Below are 23,868 nucleotides of genomic sequence, written 5' to 3'. Positions count from 1 at the left end.
TTTGAGATTTACCGGCTTTCACTATCCTCTGCCCTGTGCAGTGGGAGTTGTGGTAACTCAGGGTACGTCTACACAGGAAAGGCACTCAGAGCTCAGGTCAACTGACCCAGGCTCCCACCTGAGGGCTAAAAATTGCAGGGTAGACATTTGGCCTCAGGCAGGAGCCAGGGATCTCAGACCCTTGCCCCTCCCCGGGTTTTAGCCCCAGCCCAAACATCTGCACTGCTATTTTTAGCCCTACAATGTAAGCCCAGCGAGCTCAAGTCAGTTGACCCGGGCTCTAAGACTCGCTACCATGGGGTCTTTCTTTGCTATGTAGACGCACCCTCTGGCGCCTGACTTTTGAAGCAGAGGGATACAAGAAATAGTTGCACTGCAACGCTCTCAAACATTCCTCAAACAGTTTTTCTGCTACACGTGTGGCATGCACAGAACACAGAGAAGCGTGACATGGGCCAGAGTCTCCTGCCCTTTGTCCGGCTCGCTCTATTTGGATGATAAGCTCTTTGGCCAGGGAACTCTCTCGATGCATCTGCACAGCACCTAGCACGGCAGGGCTCTGACTGGCGGGCACCCGTGTACTTCACCGTAATACAGACGCTGCTAATTTTTAGTGCTAAAACGTGTTTGGGTTGGTCCCAGCACTCACAGATGAGCTCACCACCCCCAGTAATGCAGCAACCCCAAAGGAGTGCGGATAAAACCCTTCTACCACCACACAGACCATGTATTGTAGTGCCATGTATTGTACAAACTCACCTGTGTGCATTATACATGTTGACCAAACCTCCCCCCCCACCCTGTGCTGACTCAGCTTTGGAGGGGGGGGGAAGGGGGAATCCCATTCCCGGAGGGCCGCTCCTGGGATGGGGGGAGGGGCTGGAACCTTCCCTTTCTCACCTTTGACTAGTTTTGCGCTGGACCGGCTGCTCCTGAGTAGGAGGCGGGTCAACAAAGCCATTGTGAGGAGGGACAGAAAGGTACAGGCTGGCGGGGGCAGGGTGGAAAGGGTGTTGGGCTGGAAGGCTGCCTGCAGGGAGCAGTGTGTGACTTGACACCTGCAATCAGAAGAAAACACATTGATCCCAGAAAGCAACCGGAGGGGCCGCTCCTGCTGCAGAAATAACTATTGGAGCAGCAGTGTGGACAGGAGGGAAGAAAGCTTCCCAGGTGACATGATGCCCTTGGATGAGTTACTGGCAGCTGGGACTGAATCTCCCAGCCCCGGATCTAAACGCAGGAGCTTCTACTGCCTGAGTGGAAAGACCTTGTAGGGAGACAGAGCACCCTGCTGTACCTCGAACAGCATGAAGCTTTGTGTGGAGTCTGCCCGAGGAGCGAGCCCCGGGGCACATGAACACAGGGCGGAGGCTGTGCCACTAGCCGAGCGCCTCGGAAATGGGCAGAGCGCGGGTGGAGCTAAAGTAATGAAATCCAGAAGGAAAATGTGTGTGCAGCTGCCATTACAGGCCAGCAACAAACCCTGTGCCCAGGGCACTTGCTATGTTTCAGGAACCCAGCCTAAGGAGACAAGCCCTCACGGACACGCCTTTGCCTAGAGCGGGAAGCGGGAGGCTAAGCAGAGTGCTCCAGTGCTGGCATTACACGCACGAGGGCTCCTGCTCACCGAGGGAGGGTACTGGTACATGGAGGCGTTGCCAGGGTCGATCTCGGCCATTGACTGCATGTCGGCATCTCTCGCATTCACCACGCGAAGGTAAAGCTCCGTCTTGCCGGCCTGTGGGAGGAGCCAGAGGTCAGGTCTCAGGAAGTGTGCTCAGTGCTGAGCCAGAGCGAAACAGCCGCACGGGGAGGGAGAGGGAGAGGGCGAGTCTGGGACTGGAGAGGGGTCCCTTGACTTTGGACGATGCAAGGCCTGGAGTAGCCAGCTTGTTCTGCGGGTCAGACATCCATCATTTTTGGCTGTAGCCCCATCTTCAAAAACAGGGCTAGTGTTTATTTTTTCCACACTTGCTGAGCTCTGTAAGGGCTGGAGGAATTTTGCTGAAGCTTTTCCGACCTCGAAGGCAATGGCGTGAGAGCCTCAGCCCAGAAAGAGGAGGATGAGAAGGGAATGACCCAGAGACGGGGAAGGGCAGGAGTCCTTGATCTCAGGAAGTCCTAACGTCGGCGAGACTGCTCACCTGAGGGATCCCATTTAGCTGCTCTGTTGCGAGGCCCGACTGCACTGGAAGTACCCGGACTGGAGTCTTCCATCGCCCGCTGATCAGCTGGTGGAGTTGGTCAAAAAGGTTGATTTTGGCCCATCCCCTGGAGGCCAGACGCTGGATCTCCAACCCATAGGCATCGAAGCCCCCAGAGGCCTGCAGCTCCATCACCAGAGCGATGGAGGTTGAAGGCCGGACTCTGGAAGTCAGGGACAAGGGAAACCAAGTTATGAACAGAGATCTCTCCTTCTCACCGCAGCCTCCCACCACCTCTCTTAGCAGAGCTGCTGTCTGTGCTTTGCCTGGTTTAGAGTGTAAGCTCCCTGGGGCAGGGACTGTGTCTGTTTCTTAAAGTGCCATGCATGTTTACAAAGCAGGGGGAATGGTTTCTGGATAACGGAAATCGATAGCCTCTCTCATGTCAGCAACATCCCAAACAGCATTAATCAGCTCACTTCACACATGGCAGGGGCTCTCCAACTGGGACTGAACCCCTCCCCCCGGGTCCCAAAGGTTTTCTAGCTGCTCTGCCTAGGACCACTAACCTAGCCAATCTTTAGCGTGGCAGTGCCCGGTGGGACAAAGCATGGGCACCCCTGTTGTAACCTGCTGAGCAATGCTGTACAAAGGAACACAGGGTCTGTAGTAGCAGATCAAACCACTGGCCCATCCAGTCTGGGGAGCTTTTCCCAACACTGTCCAACACCTGCTGCCTCAAGGGAAAGGAAAGCAGATGATAGCTGGCTGATTTGGCAATGTTGTCCACGGAGGGGAAAGTGCTTCTTGGCCAGTTGTTGTCAACCACCAGTTAAAGAGACCCCCAGTACAGCAGGGCAGGAAGAAGAGGGTTAATTCATTGCATACATCAAGGAAGACGGCAGCAGCAGTTTGCCAACGCAGCTCACCTTGGAACTGGCTGTTTGGCTGATAGGATCGCACTGTTGCCTCTCTGCCCGTCTACCACATACGGTGGGGAGCGGCCCATTTGGCAGTAAGCGATGGGGAGAGGGGTTGGCTTGCCCATCTCCTGCCCATTACGGTAAAGCCCAGCCACCAGGCAGACCTGGAAGAACGTAGGGTCCAAGCCCAGCAGGAAGTCGTAGAATATCACAAAGCCGGCCCTGTGAGGGAGGTAGAGAAGGCAGCGAGACAGGTGATGAGAACCCTCTGCACTGCACAAGCATCACTGGATGGGGAAATTGAGGCACAGAGCAGGGCAGTGGCTTGGATAAGGTGCCTCTTGCAGAGCAGGGGATAAAACCAAGTAATCCTGATACCAAGTGCCCTGTTCTAGCCACTAGGCCACACTCCTGAAGGCAGATGTTAACTGCAGTGATAAGCTCCTGGGTATCTGGTGAAAGGTCCCCTGCTAATGGGGGTCATTTGCCAGCAGCCGCCTTTGAAGAGAGCATGTTCCAATGACCCTACTACACTGAGGAAGCATTTGGTGCCTGGCTCCTCATGGCTGAGCTAAGGACAGAACAGGACTGCGGTGGCTGCAGCTTTCCAGTGGGGGTTGTTGACAGTTATTGGTGGGGAGACGTGAACCCGCTCTTATCCCGTCTCCTTTCTCCCGCTGAAGCAGGCTGGTCAACGTGTTCTCAACCCCCCGGTGCAACCCACGGTGCCGCCTCTACAGCAGAGTGGGAACTGCAGCAAAGGATTATGGGATATACGGGTGGCTGACCGGATGCAATTAGCTGAAGGTGGGGTCCCAAGAAGGCAAAAGCTCAACAACCCCAAACTACATCAATCATCTGACAGCATCCACACAGGGACCAGCACCAGTACGTCGGGGGGAGTGGGGCTGTGCGACCGTGCAGGCCCTCAGGCCAGGACATTGCAGATAGCAGGAGCGACGACAAGACACGTACGCTGGGTCATATGGAGCAGGTCCCAGAGTGTCCGGAGGGTCCAGGATGTGTCTGCTGAGAGCTGAGGTCTGAGGTCCCATTTGCTCCTGCAACAGGCAGAAATATCAGAAAGCGCTTCCAGACTGGCCCCCCTTGCATTAGAAAGAGGAGCACAAACCAGCCATTCAGCCAGACAGCAGGCCGTGACTGACAGAACTCACCTGCTGCCAACAGAGCCCCAGGTCTCGCCAGGGAGCAAATCGGGGTCAGAGATGGAAGGATCTGGTTAAGTACATGATCTAGCAGGATCACGCCTTTCAGTGTTCTCATATACTCCCCAGTTTAGTTTTTAAAGGCCTTAAGCAATTAGGTTGTCACCACTTCCCCTGGGAGGCGAGTGCACGGTCTCACACAGCCCAGTCTGGGGCTGCTTTGGCAAATCACCTCGACACTGCAGCTGGTTTCTACCTCTTATGGTGCAACTCGAGGCCCCGATTCAGCAAAACACTTAAACACACGCTTAGCGTGCACTCAGTGGGACTATTCACCGGCTGAACATTAAGCCCATGATGAAGTGCTGACTTGGGGCCAGAGTCACAAAAAAGACTTGTGCAAGTGGTACTCAGATTCCAGGCTCTCTCTGTACAGTTCCAGAGCCACTCAGCTCAGGGTTATGAATCAAAAGACGATTCTTCTAACCCCCATTGCCACAAACTCCACCTGACCATGAAAAACAAGCTGGAGTCTGTCTGTCTCCAGCACCGTCTGTCTCCATCTAAGCCATGTGCTCGATAGCTCCCATCACCAAAGCACCCAGGCTCCCAGCAGTAAAGACTCTATAATTGAAACGTGGTGGCTGGGCATGGCAATGCAGCCCCAGGCGGAGGGAAACCCAGCTCACTTCGCTGTGGCTGCACTGGGTTTGCAGGTCTCGCAGTAGGAGAAAATGTCTTTGTTGTCAGTAGAATCAGCAGGGACACTCCGGGAGCAGGCCTGGTGGCCGGGAAATGACAGTCACATTTCTGGCCATGCACATGTCAACCTGCGATGTGGAGACCTGGAGACAAGGGCATGTTGTGCACACGTGGGGTTCTGGTGTAGCCGTCAGGGACAGACAAACACTTGGGGGTCTACTGTTAATCATCCTGGGGCTCTGAACTCATGGTCCCACCCAGCCTCCTGCTAGGGATTTTGGGTCATACAGTCCAAGAGGTATTTCCTGGAGTAAGCCAGCCTGTAATTACAGCTACCGTGAGAAGGCACTCAAAGCATCATGGGAACTATTAGCACATGCCAGGGGTTGGGCACTTGAGAGCCACAGGAGACTCGGTGTGTGTGTATGCGGGGCTGCGGGTTTATGTTCTTGAGGAAGCCATGCATGGAGCAGAAACAATAGAGGAGCTGGGCTGCCCATGAGCTTTCCTCCAGTCAGGAACTGGAACATTAGGAAGGGACCAGTTCTTGGGTTTTTTCAGCCCCATATGTGGCTCCCTGAGACATTACAAATCAGCTACCAATAGGAGACCTTGTGGGAAAGGACTCTCACCGTGAAGCGGAGCTCATGTAGCCCTGGTAGAGGCAGGGGTGGGGGAGGAGGCAGCGGCGGGGCCACTGGCGGAGGGAGCATGGGTGGCGACCTCCTCCCAGCCCGTCGTGGCTGCATCCTCTCTGCGTCACGTCTCAGCGCCCCGATCTCAGCGTGCAGCTGAGCCATCTCTGTCACATGCGCCCGCTGCAGCTCCGCCAGCTCCTTGTCCAGAGAACCTGGGGGGGACGGGAGCCAAAAAGCAGAGGGGAGCTTGCCAGCAGACATGAGAGACGCCGTGCCGTGCACCCTGAATGCGGGGTCTGCTCCATAATGGGGCCTGCTCCACCTGGGCTGCCCGAGGGCCGCAGGGAAAGGGAGGGAAGGCTGCTGGCCTTCCAAGGGTGGAGCAAGCAGCTCAGAGGTTCCACTCTCTGCGCTGGCTCCCCACTCAGTTTAGCATCCAGCTTATCTTCAGTGGCTGCGATCAGAAGGACCCCTGCCCCCTCCACACTGCCCCAAGGGAAATGCAACCCCAGCATGCACGGCACACTGATGGCACCCAAGCCAATGCTCACTGGGCACCAGGGTTCTTGGGGCAGAGCTCCCAGCCGCAGGAGATCAAGAGCACAACGCAAGGCTCATCTGTTTGCAGCCACCTTTCTTTGACGGAGGAGGCGGCAACTCCCTGGCCAGCAAGTCCTTCCTCCCCTTAAATCGCTCCATCGAAGGATGGAGCAATGTATGAAACTGAGCAGGGGGGGGTGCAGAGAAAATGGACCTACAAGAATATCACTGACCGTTAATGTCCTCGTACCTGGTGAGCAGATGCCACAGGGACTGGGGCGACAGGGATAGGGGAAGATAAACAAAGTTTGTGCAGGAACAGGGACACCCGTCCCAGCAGCTTCCCTGCACTATCACTGTCCTAAGCTGCTCACCAGCTGGCGCCCTGTCATGGCATCAGGAGTGACAGCGGGAGATAGGAGAGTACAGCACCTATCGCCACCAATATCACCTCCCTCACCTGGTGCTGGACAGGGCCATCTGACCAGCAGCTCCTGTGGAAGGGCTGTTAATTAACATAGCTCTTCGCTGTGGTGTTATGAGATGTGTAACTGGAAAACCTCTGAGCTCCACTCTAAGCGCAGCAGGCTGGGGGGCTCCCGCAGCAAGAGCTACATGCAATAATTACCCTAGCTTATTTAATGACACCCCCACCCCGGGCCATTAGCAAGGACTGATCCTGGGACTGTCAGCTCCACCAGTAGAGCTGAGGGAGTGACACCAATCGCTGGCAGCAGTAGTAGGTTCCACTCCTCTACGTGGTGTCCACATCTCAGCATGTGTTATGATCAGCACCCTCCCCCAGGTTGCTGTGGTATCAAAGCATCAACGTGGGCCCCACACAAAGAACAGGCCAGCAGGGACCAGAACATCCTCACTCGGCTGTGCGCTGAATACTGGCCCTGGCAAGGGGCAGGCTGGCTTCACGTTCAAAAGCGACTACTGGTGCATCTACACATTTACCCGCAGCTGGCAAGGGAGGAGGAGACGGACAACACGGTGCCCAGCCCCAGCAGGTGTCAGAATGGTGCAGCGGGATGGCGAACAGCTCAGTGGAAGGGGCAGCAGGCTTCCAGGACACCCTGGGATTTGCACTGGCATGGAAACTGAGCTGAACTATGAATTCACTCTAGCCGTGCAACCTGCTGTGGCCTCCGGATGGAGGATGAGACACAGCGTGAGCTAGCAGCTCTTGGCCGCAATCTCACGGAGGCGATTGCTGCACTCTCACAAAGGAACCCAACACCCCACTGCACTGCAGCCACTGTGATGCCACTGACAGCCAGCCCCGTCCGTACTCCCTTGGGAATCTCTCCTCCCCACTCGCTGCATGCTGCGGGAACGGGCTGGACATGCCCTGCCTACCGTCATCTGGTCTCCTCTTATCCCTCCGCATCTTCAGCTTAAAGAGCTCATCCTCCAGCCGCTGATTCTCCAGCTCCACGGCCAGCAGCTCTGTGTCCAGGCCCCGGGGCCCAGCACCAGCAGCCTGGGGTTCTGCAATCACAACAAGAGGAGGCGCTCATGGTTAGAGCTATGCCGGGGGCAGGAAGGCAGCCAGATGCTGGCTGGGAGAATCCGAACTCAGACCCAAGTCCTTGGCTTCGTGGGCCCTGTTGCATGCTGGGTAGAAGCGTGGCAGCCTCTGGGGTTTGTGCTTTGCAGAGGTTCAGGTATATAGCGTTAATGCTGCACCTGAGTGTGCTAATCCCAGGCTGCCAGACACCTGGAACAACCCCTGCCCCGAGGGATACCTGAGGGGGCAAAGCCGGGGGCAGCAGGGGTGACTTACTTTTCTTCCTCTCCCTGCGTTCCTGCCTCCCAGCCGCCCTCTCCAGCGCCGTGGCCTCCACCTGCAGGTCGTACATCTGAGCCAGAACAGCAGGGTCACTCCCTCCGCCCTGCAGATAGGCCAGGTGCAGGGCTCTGATAGGAAGCAGAAAGGAGTCAGGCTTCTGGCAGCCTGCATCTAAGGGAGCCTCTCTCAGCCAGGGAGCCAGGGGTGAGACGCACTCTCTGCCTAGCTGAGCACGGCCCCCAAGCCTCACTAGTACAAAACACCCTCGTTTCCCCCCAGCCCCAGCCCTAGCCCTGCAAATGCATCTGGAAGGCAGACAGCTTTCAGACATGAGCTGAATCCTCCCTCCATGGCAGGCAGGCACGCACACACACACACACACACACACACACAGCCAGAGACAGACAGACAGACACACACACACGCCCACAGCACACAGCCAGAGACAGACACACACACACAGGAGCCAGGCAGGCAGACACATGGACTGCAGAGACACTCGACAACCCCACCCCACAGCAGGTAGGCAAAGACACAGTAGAGACAGACACCCCCACCCCACAGCAGTTTTAGACAGACAGAGGGATGTGGAGACAGACAGAGAGCAGAGAGACACACAGGCACCCAGAGACTGATTAACCCCTTAGCTGCCGCGTTCCAGTGCCCTGTCTGTTCTGCTTCCTGGGACCCAGTGAGGCCCAGATGCCCAAAAGTATTCAGGCACCTAACAACGGTTGATTGCAGTGCTCTGATGCCAATTCCATGCAGCCATGGGCTGGTGCCTGCAGGGTGGGCTCTGCCCAGGGCAGTTCACTGTTTTCAAAGCGTCTATCCTCACTGCTGTATTGCGTACACGGCCATAGGGGGCCCCAGAGGTCCCTCAGGCTCTGGTCTCCCCCCTCACAGGCACCCATGCTGTGCCTTTATCAAGCCCCCCAATTACCCCCACCCAGGATCCAACACACAGTCCTGATGGAGGCCTGTTAAGCTGGAGGCTCTAAAGGACAATCCGACCTGGCCCCCAGATGCTGGGTTAGATGGGACCTAGAAGGCCATCTCTCCATCCACGGCAGAAGCACATGGGTCTCCCCAGTCATGGAAGTGCTGTTGGTCCGAGCCCCTGCTGCTCCGATGGAGACACCGGCAGCTGGGCTTGTGCTCACCTGATTTCCGAGGAGAGGGGCCCGGCGGCTGGAGGGAACGGGATGAGGCTGATGGAGACCTTCCCGCCCCCTTTCTCTGCGGCCCCGGTTGTGTTCGTAGGGTTGCCTGGCTCCAACTTGCGTCTGAAAATGAAACCAAAGCAGAGCAGGGAGTGAAATCTAGCTGGGTCACTGCTCCCCACCGGCGCTCCTCTTCTGACCCCTATGCTTCACCGGGATCAAACCCAGGGCAGGAGCCGCCCTGAGACAGGAAACACTGGGGAGCCCAAAGGTCCCGGGGAATAATCTTTGATTCTCTGGCTAACAAGAGAGAGGAAACCAACGTGCCCTAGAGACACCTCCCTCCCTGTCCGTGTTATCATTAGCTTTGACCCTCGCACCTGTCCCTTCAATGCTCTCCCTACTGCAGTCACAAGACAGACTCCGATGCAGCTCCCACTGGCTGGAGCAGCCCCCCCCCCGGGTGTCCCTCTCCATGTTTTCAGATCCCAGCGGGAGCGTGACACCTTCTCCCTCTGCTTTCAGCCTCGTGCCTGACTGCTCCCCTCATTCACCACAGAGAGACCCTAGCTCTGCAGCCAGCCTCAGAGCCACAGTTATTTAGGGCACCTCGGGACATGGGGAGAGTCCAGGGATCTGGGCACCCATCGTCAGCACCCAAGTCTGGAAGCTGGGCCCGTGAAGTCTGTGCGCCTGCTTCCTGGAACTGAGCTGTACCTGCTACCGTCCCCCCGTCCTGCACTGTTTAACTCGATGCAGCGTTGTGGGCCCAGTCAGCTCCTGTGGGGTCTGTGTACGAGACTGCGCTATACGGAATGACAAGGCTCCAGGCTGACAGATCACAGCATTAGCTCCACTGCCCTCCCAGCCTCTCCCTGTGCTGGGTCCCTTCTGGAGCAGTCTCCTCCATCCAGCTCTTCTTTCCACCTGGAAGTGAGAGACTCGCCTCCTGCCATGCCAGGGGATCAAGAGATCAAAGAGCTGGGCGTGGGAGAGGGGGAGTCCCCCAGCTCCATAGCAGCCCCAGGCTGCCCCCACATTAGGCTACAAGGCTGGGGGTTTGCTGGGTCCTCACCTCGTGTCCGCAGCCTGCATGAGCCCAATCTGGTCTCTCAGAGCATCCAGCGCCAGCTGGTTCTTCCCCTCCTGGGCCTTCAGCTCCAGCAGCAGCTGCTCGATGTGTGACGTGGAAGAGTTCCTGATGGCCAGCTCCGACAGGCGCCTGCGGATTTCTGTGGGACACACAGGAATAGCCTCGCGGCATGAGACCCCACTCTGTCAAGTCCAGTATCCCCGCCTCCCTGCCAGATCACATCACAAATACACTCTGGTTTCGCTGCCTCCCACCTGATTGGATCTGGATCTCCCTCCAGGACCCTGAAGAAGGCTCTGATTGCTGGAGACCCAGCAGGGGGGCGTGACCCTAACTGGTGGGTGTGGGGTTCTCCCATCTGTTTAACGGGGTCCCCCCTTTGCTGGAATGCATGGAACGATGGGAACCATGCATCAGCCCCTGAGAGCCAGGTCAAGGCTTCCTGCCTGCCTCCCTGTATCCCCCGAACTCTGTGCCCCACCACTAAATGGTCACAAGTACAAAGGGGAGAGAATTCCACACAGGGGCAACGTGCATGGACCCCTTCTTCTACCCTCTCTCTGCTGCTCCAGGTGCTGGTTCTTGGCCTGGATATCAGCCACATGGTGCTCGTGTGCCTCCGCCATCTCCTGCAGCCGCTCTCTGTACTCTTGCCGGTGGGAAATCCGACGGCTGGCATCCTCCTGGAGGATGGGCAAAGCCCAAGGCACAACATCATGAGAGCCAGTTCAAGTCAACCGCAAGTAGGGGAACCAGAGGTCATGATTTTATAGGGACAGTCCCGATATTTGGGGCTTTGTCTTCTATAGGCGCCTGTTCCCCTCCATCCCCTGTCCGGATTTGTGCCGTCTAGTCACCCTAACCTCAGTGCCAAGGACAGAAGAGCCCACGGAGTCCTGAGGACGACCCCGTTCAGGACGAACTCCGAATGCCCTCGACTGGCTCCGCCAGGGAGGGGCAACAGAAGTGCTGTCTGCCCAGTACCCACGCCGGGAGCCGGGCGCCTGGTGGGAGGCCCAGATTTAAAGAGGAAGGGGCTGGGGGCAAGGTGGCGGGTCCCCAGCTCTGGAACCTGCTCTCCAAGCTGAGCCGACAGTCAGGGTTCAGCGCGGGTGTGAGCGGGGCAACGCTCCCGCTATTGTGAGGGGACTCTCCTGGCTTATCCACTACCCGTGGAATTGGTTAGCAAAAGGAGACCAGTCCTCCCTCCCACTTCCTTTGCACACAGGCCTGCCTGGCCTCCCCGCCCTCCCTCCTGCATGGCGGGGTCCTTGTAACCCCCACAAGGCTGGGCCCAGGATCCCTGGGGGGCTCGACCCCCAACCTTGTTGTGGCCACACAGGGCAGAGGCTACGGCACCGGGCGCGTCCCTGACCCACTGACATCGCCTGCAGCTCCGAGCAGATCAAACAGCCGCCAGTTAAACACACGATAAACGCTGAGAGAGATTAAAGGAAACCGTCTAACGCCGCCCCCTGGGCCTGGGGACCCCCCACGGCATCTCTGGGGTGTGAGGGATGCCCCCCCACCCGGGCTGCGCTGACACGGCGGGTCGGAGACGGGCTCTGCGCCCCCGCCGCTGGGGGGCAGGGCCCATCTCGCCAGCACCGCCCCCCTGTCCTCTGCTTCTGTGGCCCCACTCGGCTCCCTGGGCTTCTTCTCTGGCCGCCTTGTCCTTAGCTGGGTCCCGCTCAGCCCCTACCCAGGCAGCTCCGGCTCGCACGGAGGACGGGACCCCCAGACTCCTGGCTGGCTCCCCCATTGGCCAGCCTGCCCTGTCAATCAGGCTGCCCGGGTCGTTGGCCTCTCCCCATTGGCCCTGCGGGCTGTCCGTCTCAGGGTCCTGATTTCTCATCAAGCCCTTCCCCTGACCTCGGGGACCGGGTGATGGCCCCGCTACCCGCTAAGTCTCAGTGAGGGGCCGGCAGTCCCCTTACACGAGGCTCATCCCTTGGGGGGGGCGGTGGGGCAGGGGGCGCTGGTGAAGTTATAGCTCTGTGTGGGGCTCTGTAGTGACTTGACTGGGAATTTTCTTGAAGCCCAAGGCCTCAGCCTGCCCGTAACCTGCTCTCCCCCACGCCCGGGAGCGGCGTTGGCACCATCCCCCGCGAGAAGGCTCTGGGGTATAAAAACCCAGGGCCACGCTCCATGTGTGTGAGCAACCTCTGCTGGCACCCTCCCTTTCAACTAGGTACACAGGCACAGTCGCTCTAGTGACAGGAGTGACTTCAGGCCTCTGCAGACCCGGGCAGGATCCAAACCAGTGACCGAAGCCTGCTGTCTGGATCCTGAAGTGTTCCTAGTTACACCCAGGGCTCCCACATGGGGTGGGGGGGAAAGGGTACACTTTACCGGGGCTCAGAGGCAACCCCCGTTACCATGAGGAAAAAAATTTTCATGGCTGATGAGATTGTATGTCTGGGATGAGGGGTTGTGGTATGTGTGTTGGAGGGGGCCCATGTTACAAGTTTGTACTGGGCCTGAAAAAATTATGCTTGGGCCCTGGTTTCACCCTCTTCTGCCTGGGCTCTAATTGCCTCCCAGCCCCTGCACCTTTTCCAAGAGGTTTCCATAAAGTCGCCCCATGGTTGGTTTTACCTCTGGCTGCAAGGGTCGGAGTGTAGGGACAGTGCCTTCCAGAGACAACCTCAATTTGTGGAACTGTTCAAAGAGAGAGAGAAGTGATCATGTCCTGACAGCACATTCCTCCCTTTTGTATCGGCACAGTAGAGAAGCTAGGGTTGGGATCCAGAAGTAGCTAGGGGTTGCTGATGCGTTAAACCCCTTCAAAGGTGCCGAATTAACTCAGCTGACCCCGAAGTCTCATTAAAGATACAAAACAAGTGACTCAGTCTCTGTAGTAGCCGAATACGAGGCCCTACACACACAGCGCTCCCCTCCCCCGTTATTTCATGTCCATAGAAATGTCATGGGTCTTTTGCTAGCTTTTATCACCACATGATTTCCCAGAATCCAAAAATAAATCAGCCAAGAAGCCAGGGCCACAATGATGAATGCAAAGTGTCACAACCTGCCTAGAACTTGGAGGGGGGAAGCACAAACAGGTCAGGAAGAAAGAGCTTGGAGAAAGCACCCCTTCCTTAGCCCACAGGCACATGGATGAAATACTTGCTGCAGCTGCAGCCCCTCTGGGAACAGTGCTCTTAATAACGAGCCAATTTGGCTTGACGCGCATGGAGTCCTTTCATGAAATTACCTGGCCCATGAAACACACAGGCTCACTCCTTCATCCACCCCAGCTCAGTGGCGCTGTGGAGAGCAAAGCAGCAATGGTGACTGCTGGGTTTGTGCCAGGTGGGGTGGAACTCCTTTTAGCCAGGCTTTTTAACAGCCATTGAAGTGCAGGAGACTCAGATATGTAGCCTAGGCAGAGTGTGGTCATGTGAGTCATGACCTGGGGGGGGATGTCACCAGGCACCATCTGGAGGGCTTATTCTCCCCAGCTGATGCTCCATTCCCAGAAGCATCTGTATCCCATCCCCCAATTTTATTTATGGGACCATGCTATGGGGTGCCTAGAGGGGGAACAGCAGTTAGGAACAGTGGGTGGTGAGGACTCCACAGAAAGAAGCCGGGAGCTCCAGATTCCAGTGCGACGGTCACCATGACTGGCTGTACCTCCTCAGTCAGCTTCTTCAAGGCCTGGCTGTCTGAGGGGCTCCCTTTAAAGTCATAACCTCCAAGAAGGCGCCGCTCTTGCTCGCTCAGGATGTCCTGGGGCTGTCCCAGACGGGCTCTCCTCCCCCGCAGGTCACTCAGCTGCTGCCGCTGTCCCACAGAAACCGCCAGCTGGACCAGAAAGCAAGCCAGCACCGCACAGGTGAGTGACAAACGCACACGCCCATTAACGTGGGGCGGGGGAGGCTAGAGCAGCGGGTCTCAGACCATGACCTACGGCCACCCCTTGCAGAGCACCAAAGGAACTGGACCTACCACCTCCAAGACTTGGATCAGTGAGGCTGTAATGGATTCTTACTCACACTGTGCTTGAAGCTACCCCACGGGCCACCTGACTGCAGCCCTTACACCAGAAGGCGAGGGCCCTGACCAACAGGGCCAGGATTTCACCCAGTCTGAGAACCGCTCCCCCACAGTCAGTCAGGAGTCTGGCTGCTGACATCAACAGGGCCAGGATTTCACCCAGTCTGAGAACCGCTACCCTATGTGAGTCCACCTCTACAAATACGTCTATATACCCCCACGGAGCCTCCAGGATGAGGGAGGGGCTGAATTTACAAGTGACAGCCGCTTGCCTTTTTGTGCCGTGATACACTGTGAACAGCTGCCAGTGCGGGGAAGCCTGTTGAATGGGCTCAACCTCTCACAAGAACAATATTGAGCTTCTTCCAAGCCCTCTCTGCACATTCATCAATTCTCAATGCCCCCCCAGTGACGTGGGCAACTACCATTAGCCCTGCCTAACACGTAGGAGAAACTGAGGCACACAGAGGTTAAGTGAGTCAGCTAAGGCCACAGAGACAGGCAGTGTCAGAATTTAGAATGCACTCAGTTACTACAGGGATGTATAAAAACCCAGTGAGATGGGGAGATGTATAGGAGCTCACAGGCCAGTGCTCAGACCGCTTGACCAGGCTGCCTCTCTAACAGCACCTCTCAGCCTGTGGGATTGTGACCGGCAATTGTCTGGGGTATGGAGGTGGTAATCACTTGTTTAGGTTCTCATATGGTGCCTACCAGCAAGGTACCTGAACACCCATTTGTTTTAAGATCAAGGGAAAGCATCTTTTGCAGACAGGCTAAGGGCTGTGATGAACTCAGAAACTTGGTGCTGTCTGCCCTGCATGGACATGATAGATCCCATGAGGTACCCTGTGCAATGAGAACAGGGGTTCACTCCAGAGCATCTGCAAAAGAGCATTGAATGGTGGCTACGGGTACTATTTGGCCACCACTCTCCACCCCAGAGGTGGCTGCATTTACACGGCACTATAGAGCACTTCAGTGTGGAAAGCCCTGTAGAAATATAAGCGATTGTTAACAATGGACTCAGAGGGGAAGGGATTATTTGCATCCGGATCCCTTCTGGAGTCTATCGTGATTATTTGCTGAACACAGAGTTCAAATGCTGGAGGCTTTGGAGAATGGAACAGCAGAGGGGCGGGGCTGGATCAGCCATTTGTTTGATTGCACACAGTCATCTCCTAGCAACTCAGCGTACAAGCCTGGTGCAACAATAGGTTTCCGTTAGGGGGTGAACGGCTCCTTCCAGGGCTGGTTCCCGCAAGGGTTCATACCCGCTGCCAAGTGCCAGGCCAAGGGGAGAGCAGAGCAGCTTCTCTCTCTTCCCAATGGCTGAGTGCAACAGAGGGCCTCCCAGGACTGCCTGCTCCTGAGGGTACTGTCCCACCTGCAGGGGAAGGAACAAATGCTGAGAGGATAGGAGAAAACCCTCTCCCAGAGGCTCCAATCTGGGTGGGGTCCCCCCATTGTGCTAGGAGCTATACACACGCAATGAGGCAGCCCCTGATTACGTTCTAAACAGACAAAGAGGCAAGAAACCTCAGGGTGGGAAGGACTGTGTCTTACTCTATGTACATACAGCACCTAGCACCGTGGGGTCCCAGGCTTCACTGAGGCTTCTAGCCAGAACTGTAACAGAAAGAATGATCACCCACACTAGGTGGGCACTGGGTCTCAGCTCTCATGCAAACACGAGAGAAACCGATGCTTCAGAACGGTTAAAACTAAATCAAGATGAAAAATTACCTGAACACACAACTGAGTTTGCGCCCTTTTTTGGTTCATTAGGATTTATCCCCAAGGCTTGGGGGTTTGCTCCCTGATGTGTGACAGTCCCACCTCTTCCAAAAGAGTGTGCTTTTTCCTGCTTGCTTTGTACATTAGAATTTCAGATCTCATCTGCCCTGGAAGACTCTATGGATAACTCGAAAGCCGCTGGGTTTATGACAGCATAATTTCTGAGCAAGGAGAACCTCCTGCCTGAGAGGGGGAGTGGCTTTTAGTCAGATTGTTTCAGACTCCTTGGTTTTGTTAACACCTATTGAACTAAAACATCTAGCAGAAAAACAGTTTTTGCTAAGGATTCAGCACCCCCCTTCTTTCTGTCTAGGGCCCAAAGCGTGCCCAATCCACATCTCTGAGTCAGCCAGGACATTCTCCAGCATCGCAGGGAAGGAGAGACTTACCATTCCTGATATTTCTACAGAAAACAGGCTTTAGAAAAAACAAAAACAATTTTCTGGCTTCTTTCTATATCTCAAAGCAGCCCAAAAAAAAGGGGGGGGGGGAGGAAGAGGGGAGAACAAGCCCCTGGGAAAGAAATAAATGAAGCAGTAAGTGAAGTCTGTGATGAAGCAGCCGAGTTCAGCCACGTGCACCAGGCTGAGAAAGGGACCCTGGGAATCTTCTCTCCTTTCATGCTCAGGGCCTGCTCCAGCTCTCACTGAAGTCAGTGGAAAGATGTTTCCCATGCTGGGGAAAAATCTCCCCACACCCACTCTAGGGCACTTCTTTGCCACATTTCCGAGATCTAGCTATCAGTGGGGAGGAAACGAGCAGCACCAGATGGACCAACCCAGGATTCCCTCACCAGGCAGCAGTCCCTGTAGACCAACCCTGGATGCATGAAAGGCCTTTGATTACCGCATGGTCTGGAGTCTCTGCATTCCTGAGCATCTTCCTGCCCTGCTGCTCCCAGTGTCTGGCCTTGGGAATGAAGGTGTCGGCTGCTGCCTGGCCGCCAATGCAGAACTTCTCCACATGCTTGCCCAGCAGGTGCTTGGAGCGGAAGCCCATGTCACAGCTGGGGCAGTGGAAAATCCCCACGTCCATCACGCTGTGTAGGAACAGGGGCCCTAAAGTGCTGGGTTCTCCTACAGGGGCTTTCCTGCAGGTCCACTGGTCACAATTGCTCCCAATACCTATCCCAGGGGAAGAGTCAAATGAACAATGAGTGTTTAAGTGGCTATTTCCAGTCTCAATGCAACTCACTTAATTCTCCCCAAGAGGCAGCTCAGCATCCTCATAATGTCCCAACCAGCTCTAATTATTTTTCCTGTTTTACAGAAGGGGAAATAAGAGTCACAGAAACCAAGGGAGCTGCCCACGGCCACAAGAGGAGCTGGTGTAAGCCTGGCTCCCTCGCGCCAAACTCAGTCCACTAGACCTCTCCGCCTGGCTGGAAAGGGAGTCCTGAGGGGAGACACCCACTGGGAGCAAAGAGAAATAAAGTTACCAGGGACACTCCCCGGTTTGGAGGTGGGGGAAAGAGACTGAGCTTCTCTCCCAGGTCAGATTCTCAATCCCCATCCCTGACTAGGCCTCTCCAGAGGCTGGGGCAGGTGAACATTTATGGGGCTTCACCTTTCTCAGGTGTCCCCTATTCTCCTGCTACCCCATTCCCTGAGGGGGGGGAGGGGAATGGGATGGCTCTCCCCCCACTTTTTTTGTGTGGTCTAGCTGCATCAGGCTGGGAGTGGGGAGGCCAGTCCATTTGTGCCCTGGCCTGGGGCACAGCCGCCTGAAAAGCCCCTCACAGCACCCCACTGACCTGTTCCGCAGCCCGAGCTGGTTGCGACTATGGCTCTGGTTTCAGGGCTGAGAGCTGCCGTTGCTAAGCTGGTAACCGGGGGTGGTGCCAGGCCAGGGGTGTGCAAGGGGAAGGGACAGAGCTGAGGAGCCAGGCCTATGAGCAGCAGGAGGGAAGCCACAGCTGGGCCTTTTGTGTTGGGCCGGCTTGCCACTGGTTAACCATGAGAACAAGAGGCTCCTAGCAGCGAAGGGAGACGAGTGTCAGAGCAACACAGGTGAGAGGAACAGAGCAACAAGCCCCACTAAGCCAGCTTTGAAGGACTCTTTAAGGGAGGTTGCTTGGATGGCAGCACCCCGAGAAACAACGGACATTCTGGCACGAGCAGGGGTGCGAGGACGCTGCTGGCTGCTTTCGAAGCGAAGCACAAACGTGCCCAGAAATGAGAAAAAACATCCCTGCTTGTTCTATAGGAGAAAGGCAGGTGCCTTACATGTGCACAGACAGCGCAGCCTGTGGGGATCCCACAACAAAAATAAGAGAAAGTTTAATAAAACCTTTGCCCAGCCTAAGGGGTCACCTTGGCAACTTAGCAGGAGCTTGAGGGACAGAGCATGGTTCCTCTGAATGCAAGCAGCTCACACAGGTGAGCGATCCTGCCATGCTGTTTTCTGTCCTGAGGCCTGGATGTGACTGAACAGGAGGCCCAAGAAGAGACCACCATACGCCCACTGAAATTAGCATCCCCTGGGTGCTCCTCAAAAGTATTCATGGCAGGGAATGGCTCCAAACAACATGTTCTGTTACACCTAGGCCACCTTGCTGCCTCCACTGCAGTATATTTTGAATTTCCCATAACCTGATGCAACATTGCAAAAATTGTCATGAAAATTTACCAGCCTACATGTTCACTGGGAGGCGATCGGTTTCCCTTCCTTGTTTTAATGGGGAATAGACAATCAGACATTTATCAATGCTGCAACTGAGATATCTCTTTATCCCATCAGGCCTTCAACCTCCCTGTAGCCCTGAGGCTGTTGGCTCTAGGTACCTTATTATGGGAGCTAAAATGCAGTTTTTGTTGTGAGAAGTCCAAAGTTCCCAATGCCTCTGTGTGGGCCAGCTGCACAACACGCTTCAATTGTGTGGCAGCCACAGACAAAAGCCCTGTTTAATGCTTCAGACTGAACCTACTCTCAACACAAAGGGGATGAAATAAATGATCATGTAACTTAAGTTAAACAAACAGTTGAGCTGCAGGGGGACCATGGAAGTGCCATGATGATAATCAAGTAATTCTCATTACTGCAGGGAGAACATACAGTAATAAAAAATTAGCTGCTGGCACAGAAGATGTACACCAAGGTAAAACCTTCTTCATGTAACTGATGTAGCTAAGACTCTTTACACATTGATGCGTGGATGTGAGATCTATGGAAGTCCAAGTCCCACTCCCTTTACAAATCTCCTCAATGTCTCTGGCAGCCTGCCACTCAGAGCTGTACTGGATGAGCTCCCACGTAGATGTCCAATGTCATTCTTCATTGCAGTCTTCTAGGTTTAGCACCTGTTTGGAGAAGTTTGAGGGCCTGAAGATTAACACTCTAAACAGGGAAAAGCTTGCAAAAGCCTTACCTGCTGCTCCTTTCCAGGCCCCTGGAAGTTAAAATTGCAGCTATTCATTAAAAAAAAAAAAAAAAATCTATTTACTGCCCTGCAATGCCTCAGCTATTTATCAGGTTACAGGTGTCTGTATGATTGAGACCAGTACCAAGAGTGTTACAGAATTGTGAGCCTTTGACTCAGCTAATCAGAAGGGGAGCTTGTCTGGTTTGCAAACCTACCCACAGGTAGGGATGGAATTGGTTTGAGGTCACCTGACTCATTCCTCAGGAATGCTCAGTGCATCCCATCTTCTTTAATTCAGACTATAAAGCTCTAAAGAGGGATCATCTTTATTTTTGTGTACTGCATGCAACAGCCCACACCTTTCCTTGGAACATCAATAATTCATCTAAGAAGCCAACGCCACTGGTGAGAAAGCCAACATCCACTTCCAGTGGCTGGAATTCTTACTAACCTGCTATCCTTGTACTCTGCTATGGAAGCCTGCATTTTGTATCTAACTCTGGCTAATGGGTTCCTTGGTAAGCATAGAGTTTGCAATCTGGCTGCTGGGATGGTGAAGCAGCTTTTTCCACTGTTCTCCCCTCTCTCCCCCGAGAGCCTCAGTTACTAGGGTTGGGATGTCTCTGCTGCTACTCCACTTACCCAGCCATTTTATGGGTCCATCTCACCTCTGATCCACTACAGATGCCAGAAGCTCTCCCATAAGCCATTGCACTGTTTTTCCTATAGGCACAGCAATAATGGAAATTATTCTGCGAGTCCGAAGAAGAGCTGTTGGGAATGGGTGAAATTAAGTCAGTAAAAACAGAAGGAAAGCTATTCCTTGCTGTATCTTCTTTCCATTTCCTCAAAGCCTAGCTGTCTAACGCCTTGTCTACATGCAGAAATTAAAATCAATTTAAGTTGCTGGTGCAAACAGGTTTAGTTAAATCAGTGTAAACCTGTTGCTGCTTAGCTTAAATCTGTTCCTAAGACTTAAGGCTGTTGTAAACCAAAATAAGGTCCAACACACCTTTCACATTAGTTTAACAAAATGGGATACAAATTGCACCTTAAATTAAACTGGTACAGCTTTCATATAAACAAGCCCCAGAACTGCATCTCTCAAATCACACCAACAGGGACTAGTTGATGTGATACGTGATTTATAGCTTTCAACTTTGTTTCAGAAAGCAGAGTCAGATGGACCCCACAAGACTGAAAACTGGCTCCAAGAGGAGAGGGGTAAAGAAATGTTTTCTTTAGCCCTCCTTTTATTAAATTAGATCGTTTACAGTTTCAAAGCAATAATGTGAAACTAATGAGGCCCAAAATTTGAAAATTAAATGCAATTTAGGGTATACTGAAAAATGTTCTCGGGGTTTTAAGATGCTATTAAAAGTGAATTAAAAGATCCACCAATGCATTGTTAAATTTATTAACATGGTACCATTTTCAGTCTGACCGGAAGCTATTTTAGTGGGATGTGTTAGAAAGCTAAGGTGGAATATCAGCCCCACTGAAGTCAATGGGAGTTCTGCCACTGATTTCAATGGGGCTAGAATTTCATCCTTGGTATATAGCTTCATCCAACTGATCTGCAACCACATTTAACAAGCTAACATTCTTGCTGACTGTTTCCAAGGTTGCTAGCATACAAATTGAAGTTGAAGGGGCACCCAGTTTAGGCCATAAACAGATTGGTCATTTTTCACTTCCAATTTCTTATGCTGTAGTGTGGTGCTGCTGTTTGTTCTTACAACATTGAAAGGGAATTTTTAAATCCAAATGAAGCTCTCTTAATTGAAATGTTTTTAAAAGAAAATCATTAAAACATTTCTATTAAACAAAAATTTTACAAACAGTCTAGCTTCACTACCTATATTATTGGGGGAAGAGGAAGAAGAATGATGTGGGAGAAGGAAGCAAACCGCTTTAATAGTAAAAATTAAATTGCATCTTTTTCTTTACACTAAAAGAAACAGATAAGGGCTAATTATGATCTCACCATTGTCCCTTTTAAAAAGGACTAGGTTAGCTATTGCATTTGAGCACCCCAGAAAACAGAATGTTTTCCAAGTGGAAATAAACAGTGGGGGAAAGAAAGTGTTTATTTCCAGGTGCTACTAAAACTCCGCAATTCCATATCCCTTTAAGGAAAGTTTTCCTTCCATAAGAAAGACAACTAGAATTGGCAAACTGATGCAAAATATTTATTCCAAGTTAGTTATTTTTTGATGCAGTAGTTTTTTCCCCTCATACAGACTCAATGTGATAGTCACTTTTTTAAATCTGTAAATAATGTTATCAAAATAATCTTAATCTTTGAAATCTCACAAAAAATTTATATTTTACAATCCACCCTGAATATCAAGGCTGCAAGAAGAACACAAACAATTCCTATGTCCAAATATTTTACAGCTGTACCCATAAAAGAAAACCACAAACGCCTGGTTAAGTGATGAAGCTCCCCGAGCCGCAAAAAAAATAAAAAAATTCATGTTATTAGCATTAATTTAACACAATTAGAACTTCAATAGCCATTTTTGTCATTGACAATGATTGTTTTAGCACATTGTTACCGCGCAACATTATGTAATGCAGGCGGCATTATTAGAAGCTTGTTGTTGCAAAGATCAGTCAGTCACCTGTATCCTGCTTACAAGACTGAACTTGTGCATTGCTTGACGAAGGATTCTCATCACAAATTTGCTAGCTGCACAAACTTCTATTAAGCAGAAGGGCAAAACCAAAAGAAAAAGCTAAACAAGCCAATTTTCTCTCTTCTTTGGGATACAATTATTTCCCTTGTGCATGAAGTATTCAACAACAAAAGAAAAACTGAACAGACTGGAGACAGAATAAACTCTGTTTAGTTTATACAACCCCAAAACATGTTGAACTATGAACTGAGTTTATTGGGTTGGTTTTATTTATTTTTTAAATGTTTTGTGCCCACTTTCAGGCATCGTCATCTGACGTTTCGCTGCTACTAGTTTCTGTGTCCGAGTCCTCAAACTCTGTCTTAAAAGTGCTTCTCCAGTGGGAGAACAGGCTGGAGCTGCGGCCCTGAAGAAATCCATTCTTTCCAAATCCATTTCTTCTTAGCTACAGGAAGAAAGAAAAATAGATTGAAAAAGCTAAATTGTGAAGAGTAAAGGTCAGTGACAATATATATTTTTGGCAGTACATATATTTTTCTAGTGGGAACAATATGTTTGTCTAGTAGGGAAAAATTACAACTTTAAATCAATACACAAGTTCTATTTAGTGCTTTGTCATTCAGAGATAGTCTAAAAATTACACTGTGGAAGTTGTGTGTGAAAGAGGTGGGGGAAAAGAGCAGTCATGGCAAGAACTGTAACATACCTGCTCTGATTTAATTTGGAACTCTTTGAGCTCATCCTCAGTGAGGGGAAGGTAGTTCTCATCATTTTCAGGATACTCCTGCCATCCCATTGCTTTCAATAATCTGGTTCATAAAAAAAGGGGCAGGGAGTTCAAAGTAATCAAAAAGGCAAATGGAGAAGTCAAATTTACCAAGTGCATAAGGTATACAATTTTTCTATTAAACTGCTACTGATCTCTCCAGGAAGAGTTTTCTAGTTTTAGAAAATGCTATATAAATATTATATAATAAATAATAATAATAATAATAGGCATTTAGACAGTGTTTTTCAAACCTCTAATCCTCAAGAGGTAGTAGTGTGAAGTAGGTAAATATTCTTATTTTGATGATAAGGAAGGCGAGAGAGAAGGCTAGTGAATTACACAGGGACACAGAGGATCATGCTCCTCTCGCTCACACAACCAGAATGCATATTTAGATATACATGTACTTTCTCCCCACTTCTCACAGCTTTATAGCATTTGGGGCAATTTCTTATCAAATTAATGTACTTTCAAAGCATAGAAGCATTACAAAAATAGAGTTGGGAGGAGAGATGTGGTGACAAGTTCAAAACTAGAAGGAGTATTAGGAGGTTAATTACAGAACTTGAGTGAAATCTTGGCCCCATTGACTTTGATGAGGGTAGAATTTCACTGCAGTATTTTACGTTTTGCTACTCCTTCTACCAGCCCCAGCACCCTAAGAAAGCCCACACACCTGCAGCTCAGAATATGCAAGACTATTGTTTTTGGAGACTAGAATCTTCTTCTAAGCACCTACCCTTTTCTCACACAATGTGACAAAATGATTCATGAGACATCTCCTTCAGCCTATGTTCTGCTGTCTCCTCACCTGTGTTCTGCTTCCAGTGAATGAGACAGGTTCTCCCCCTCCTCCATCAAAGGGAGAGAAAGGCCATTCTGATGGCAATTCTCTTCCCAGTTTTCCTTTGGTTCTGGTGTGCTGCTGCCCTCCATCTAAAAGAAAAATTCAAGTCAAATCACATCGAGACACTGGTCCTTCACACACACACACACACACACACACACACACACACACACACACACACACACACACACACACACACACACACACACACACACACACAGCACAGCTCAAGTCCTGAAGCTAGTGTTTTTGAATGGATGGCTCTAGAGAGAATAAAACCCTT

At 52.3% G+C, this 23,868-nt stretch overlaps 2 protein-coding genes across 3 annotated transcripts in view; both read right to left on the bottom strand.

The window, feature by feature from the left end:
- Window positions 1–1,555: 1,555 nt before the first annotated feature.
- On the bottom strand, window positions 1,556–17,820 carry CCDC17 (coiled-coil domain containing 17). Its single transcript, XM_067567818.1, has 15 exons — window positions 17,720–17,820; window positions 16,813–17,090; window positions 15,368–15,556; window positions 13,807–13,977; window positions 12,766–12,828; window positions 10,721–10,850; window positions 10,150–10,306; window positions 9,075–9,197; window positions 7,906–8,039; window positions 7,479–7,610; window positions 5,568–5,785; window positions 4,043–4,128; window positions 3,074–3,289; window positions 2,145–2,367; window positions 1,556–1,738 (listed from the first exon to the last, which is right to left on the bottom strand). The coding sequence occupies exons 2-15, from the start codon at window positions 16,999–17,001 to the stop codon at window positions 1,556–1,558; spliced, it is 2,214 nt and encodes a 737-aa protein (XP_067423919.1). The 5' UTR covers window positions 17,002–17,090; window positions 17,720–17,820.
- Window positions 17,821–21,497: 3,677 nt separating this feature from the next.
- GPBP1L1 (GC-rich promoter binding protein 1 like 1) overlaps window positions 21,498–23,868 on the bottom strand; it is a 38,874-nt gene continuing 36,503 nt past the window's right edge. For both annotated transcript variants that reach the window (XM_067567811.1, XM_067567810.1), the window contains exons 9-11: window positions 23,550–23,674; window positions 22,676–22,778; window positions 21,498–22,414 (exon numbers count right to left, since the gene is read on the bottom strand). In XM_067567811.1, the coding sequence (XP_067423912.1) occupies window positions 22,268–22,414; window positions 22,676–22,778; window positions 23,550–23,674 (375 nt within the window). In that variant the 3' untranslated portion in view covers window positions 21,498–22,267. The remainder of the gene's footprint in view (window positions 22,415–22,675; window positions 22,779–23,549; window positions 23,675–23,868) is intronic.

This window comes from Emydura macquarii, unplaced genomic scaffold, assembly GCF_026122565.2.
Source record: "Emydura macquarii macquarii isolate MOO-44397 ecotype Brisbane River unplaced genomic scaffold, CSIRO-AGI_Emac_v2 contig_2805, whole genome shotgun sequence".
In the NCBI taxonomy this organism is placed as follows: domain Eukaryota; kingdom Metazoa; phylum Chordata; order Testudines; family Chelidae; genus Emydura; species Emydura macquarii.
The sequence above is the reverse complement of the archived record's forward strand: the minus strand, read 5'-3'. Positions and strand labels throughout refer to the sequence as shown.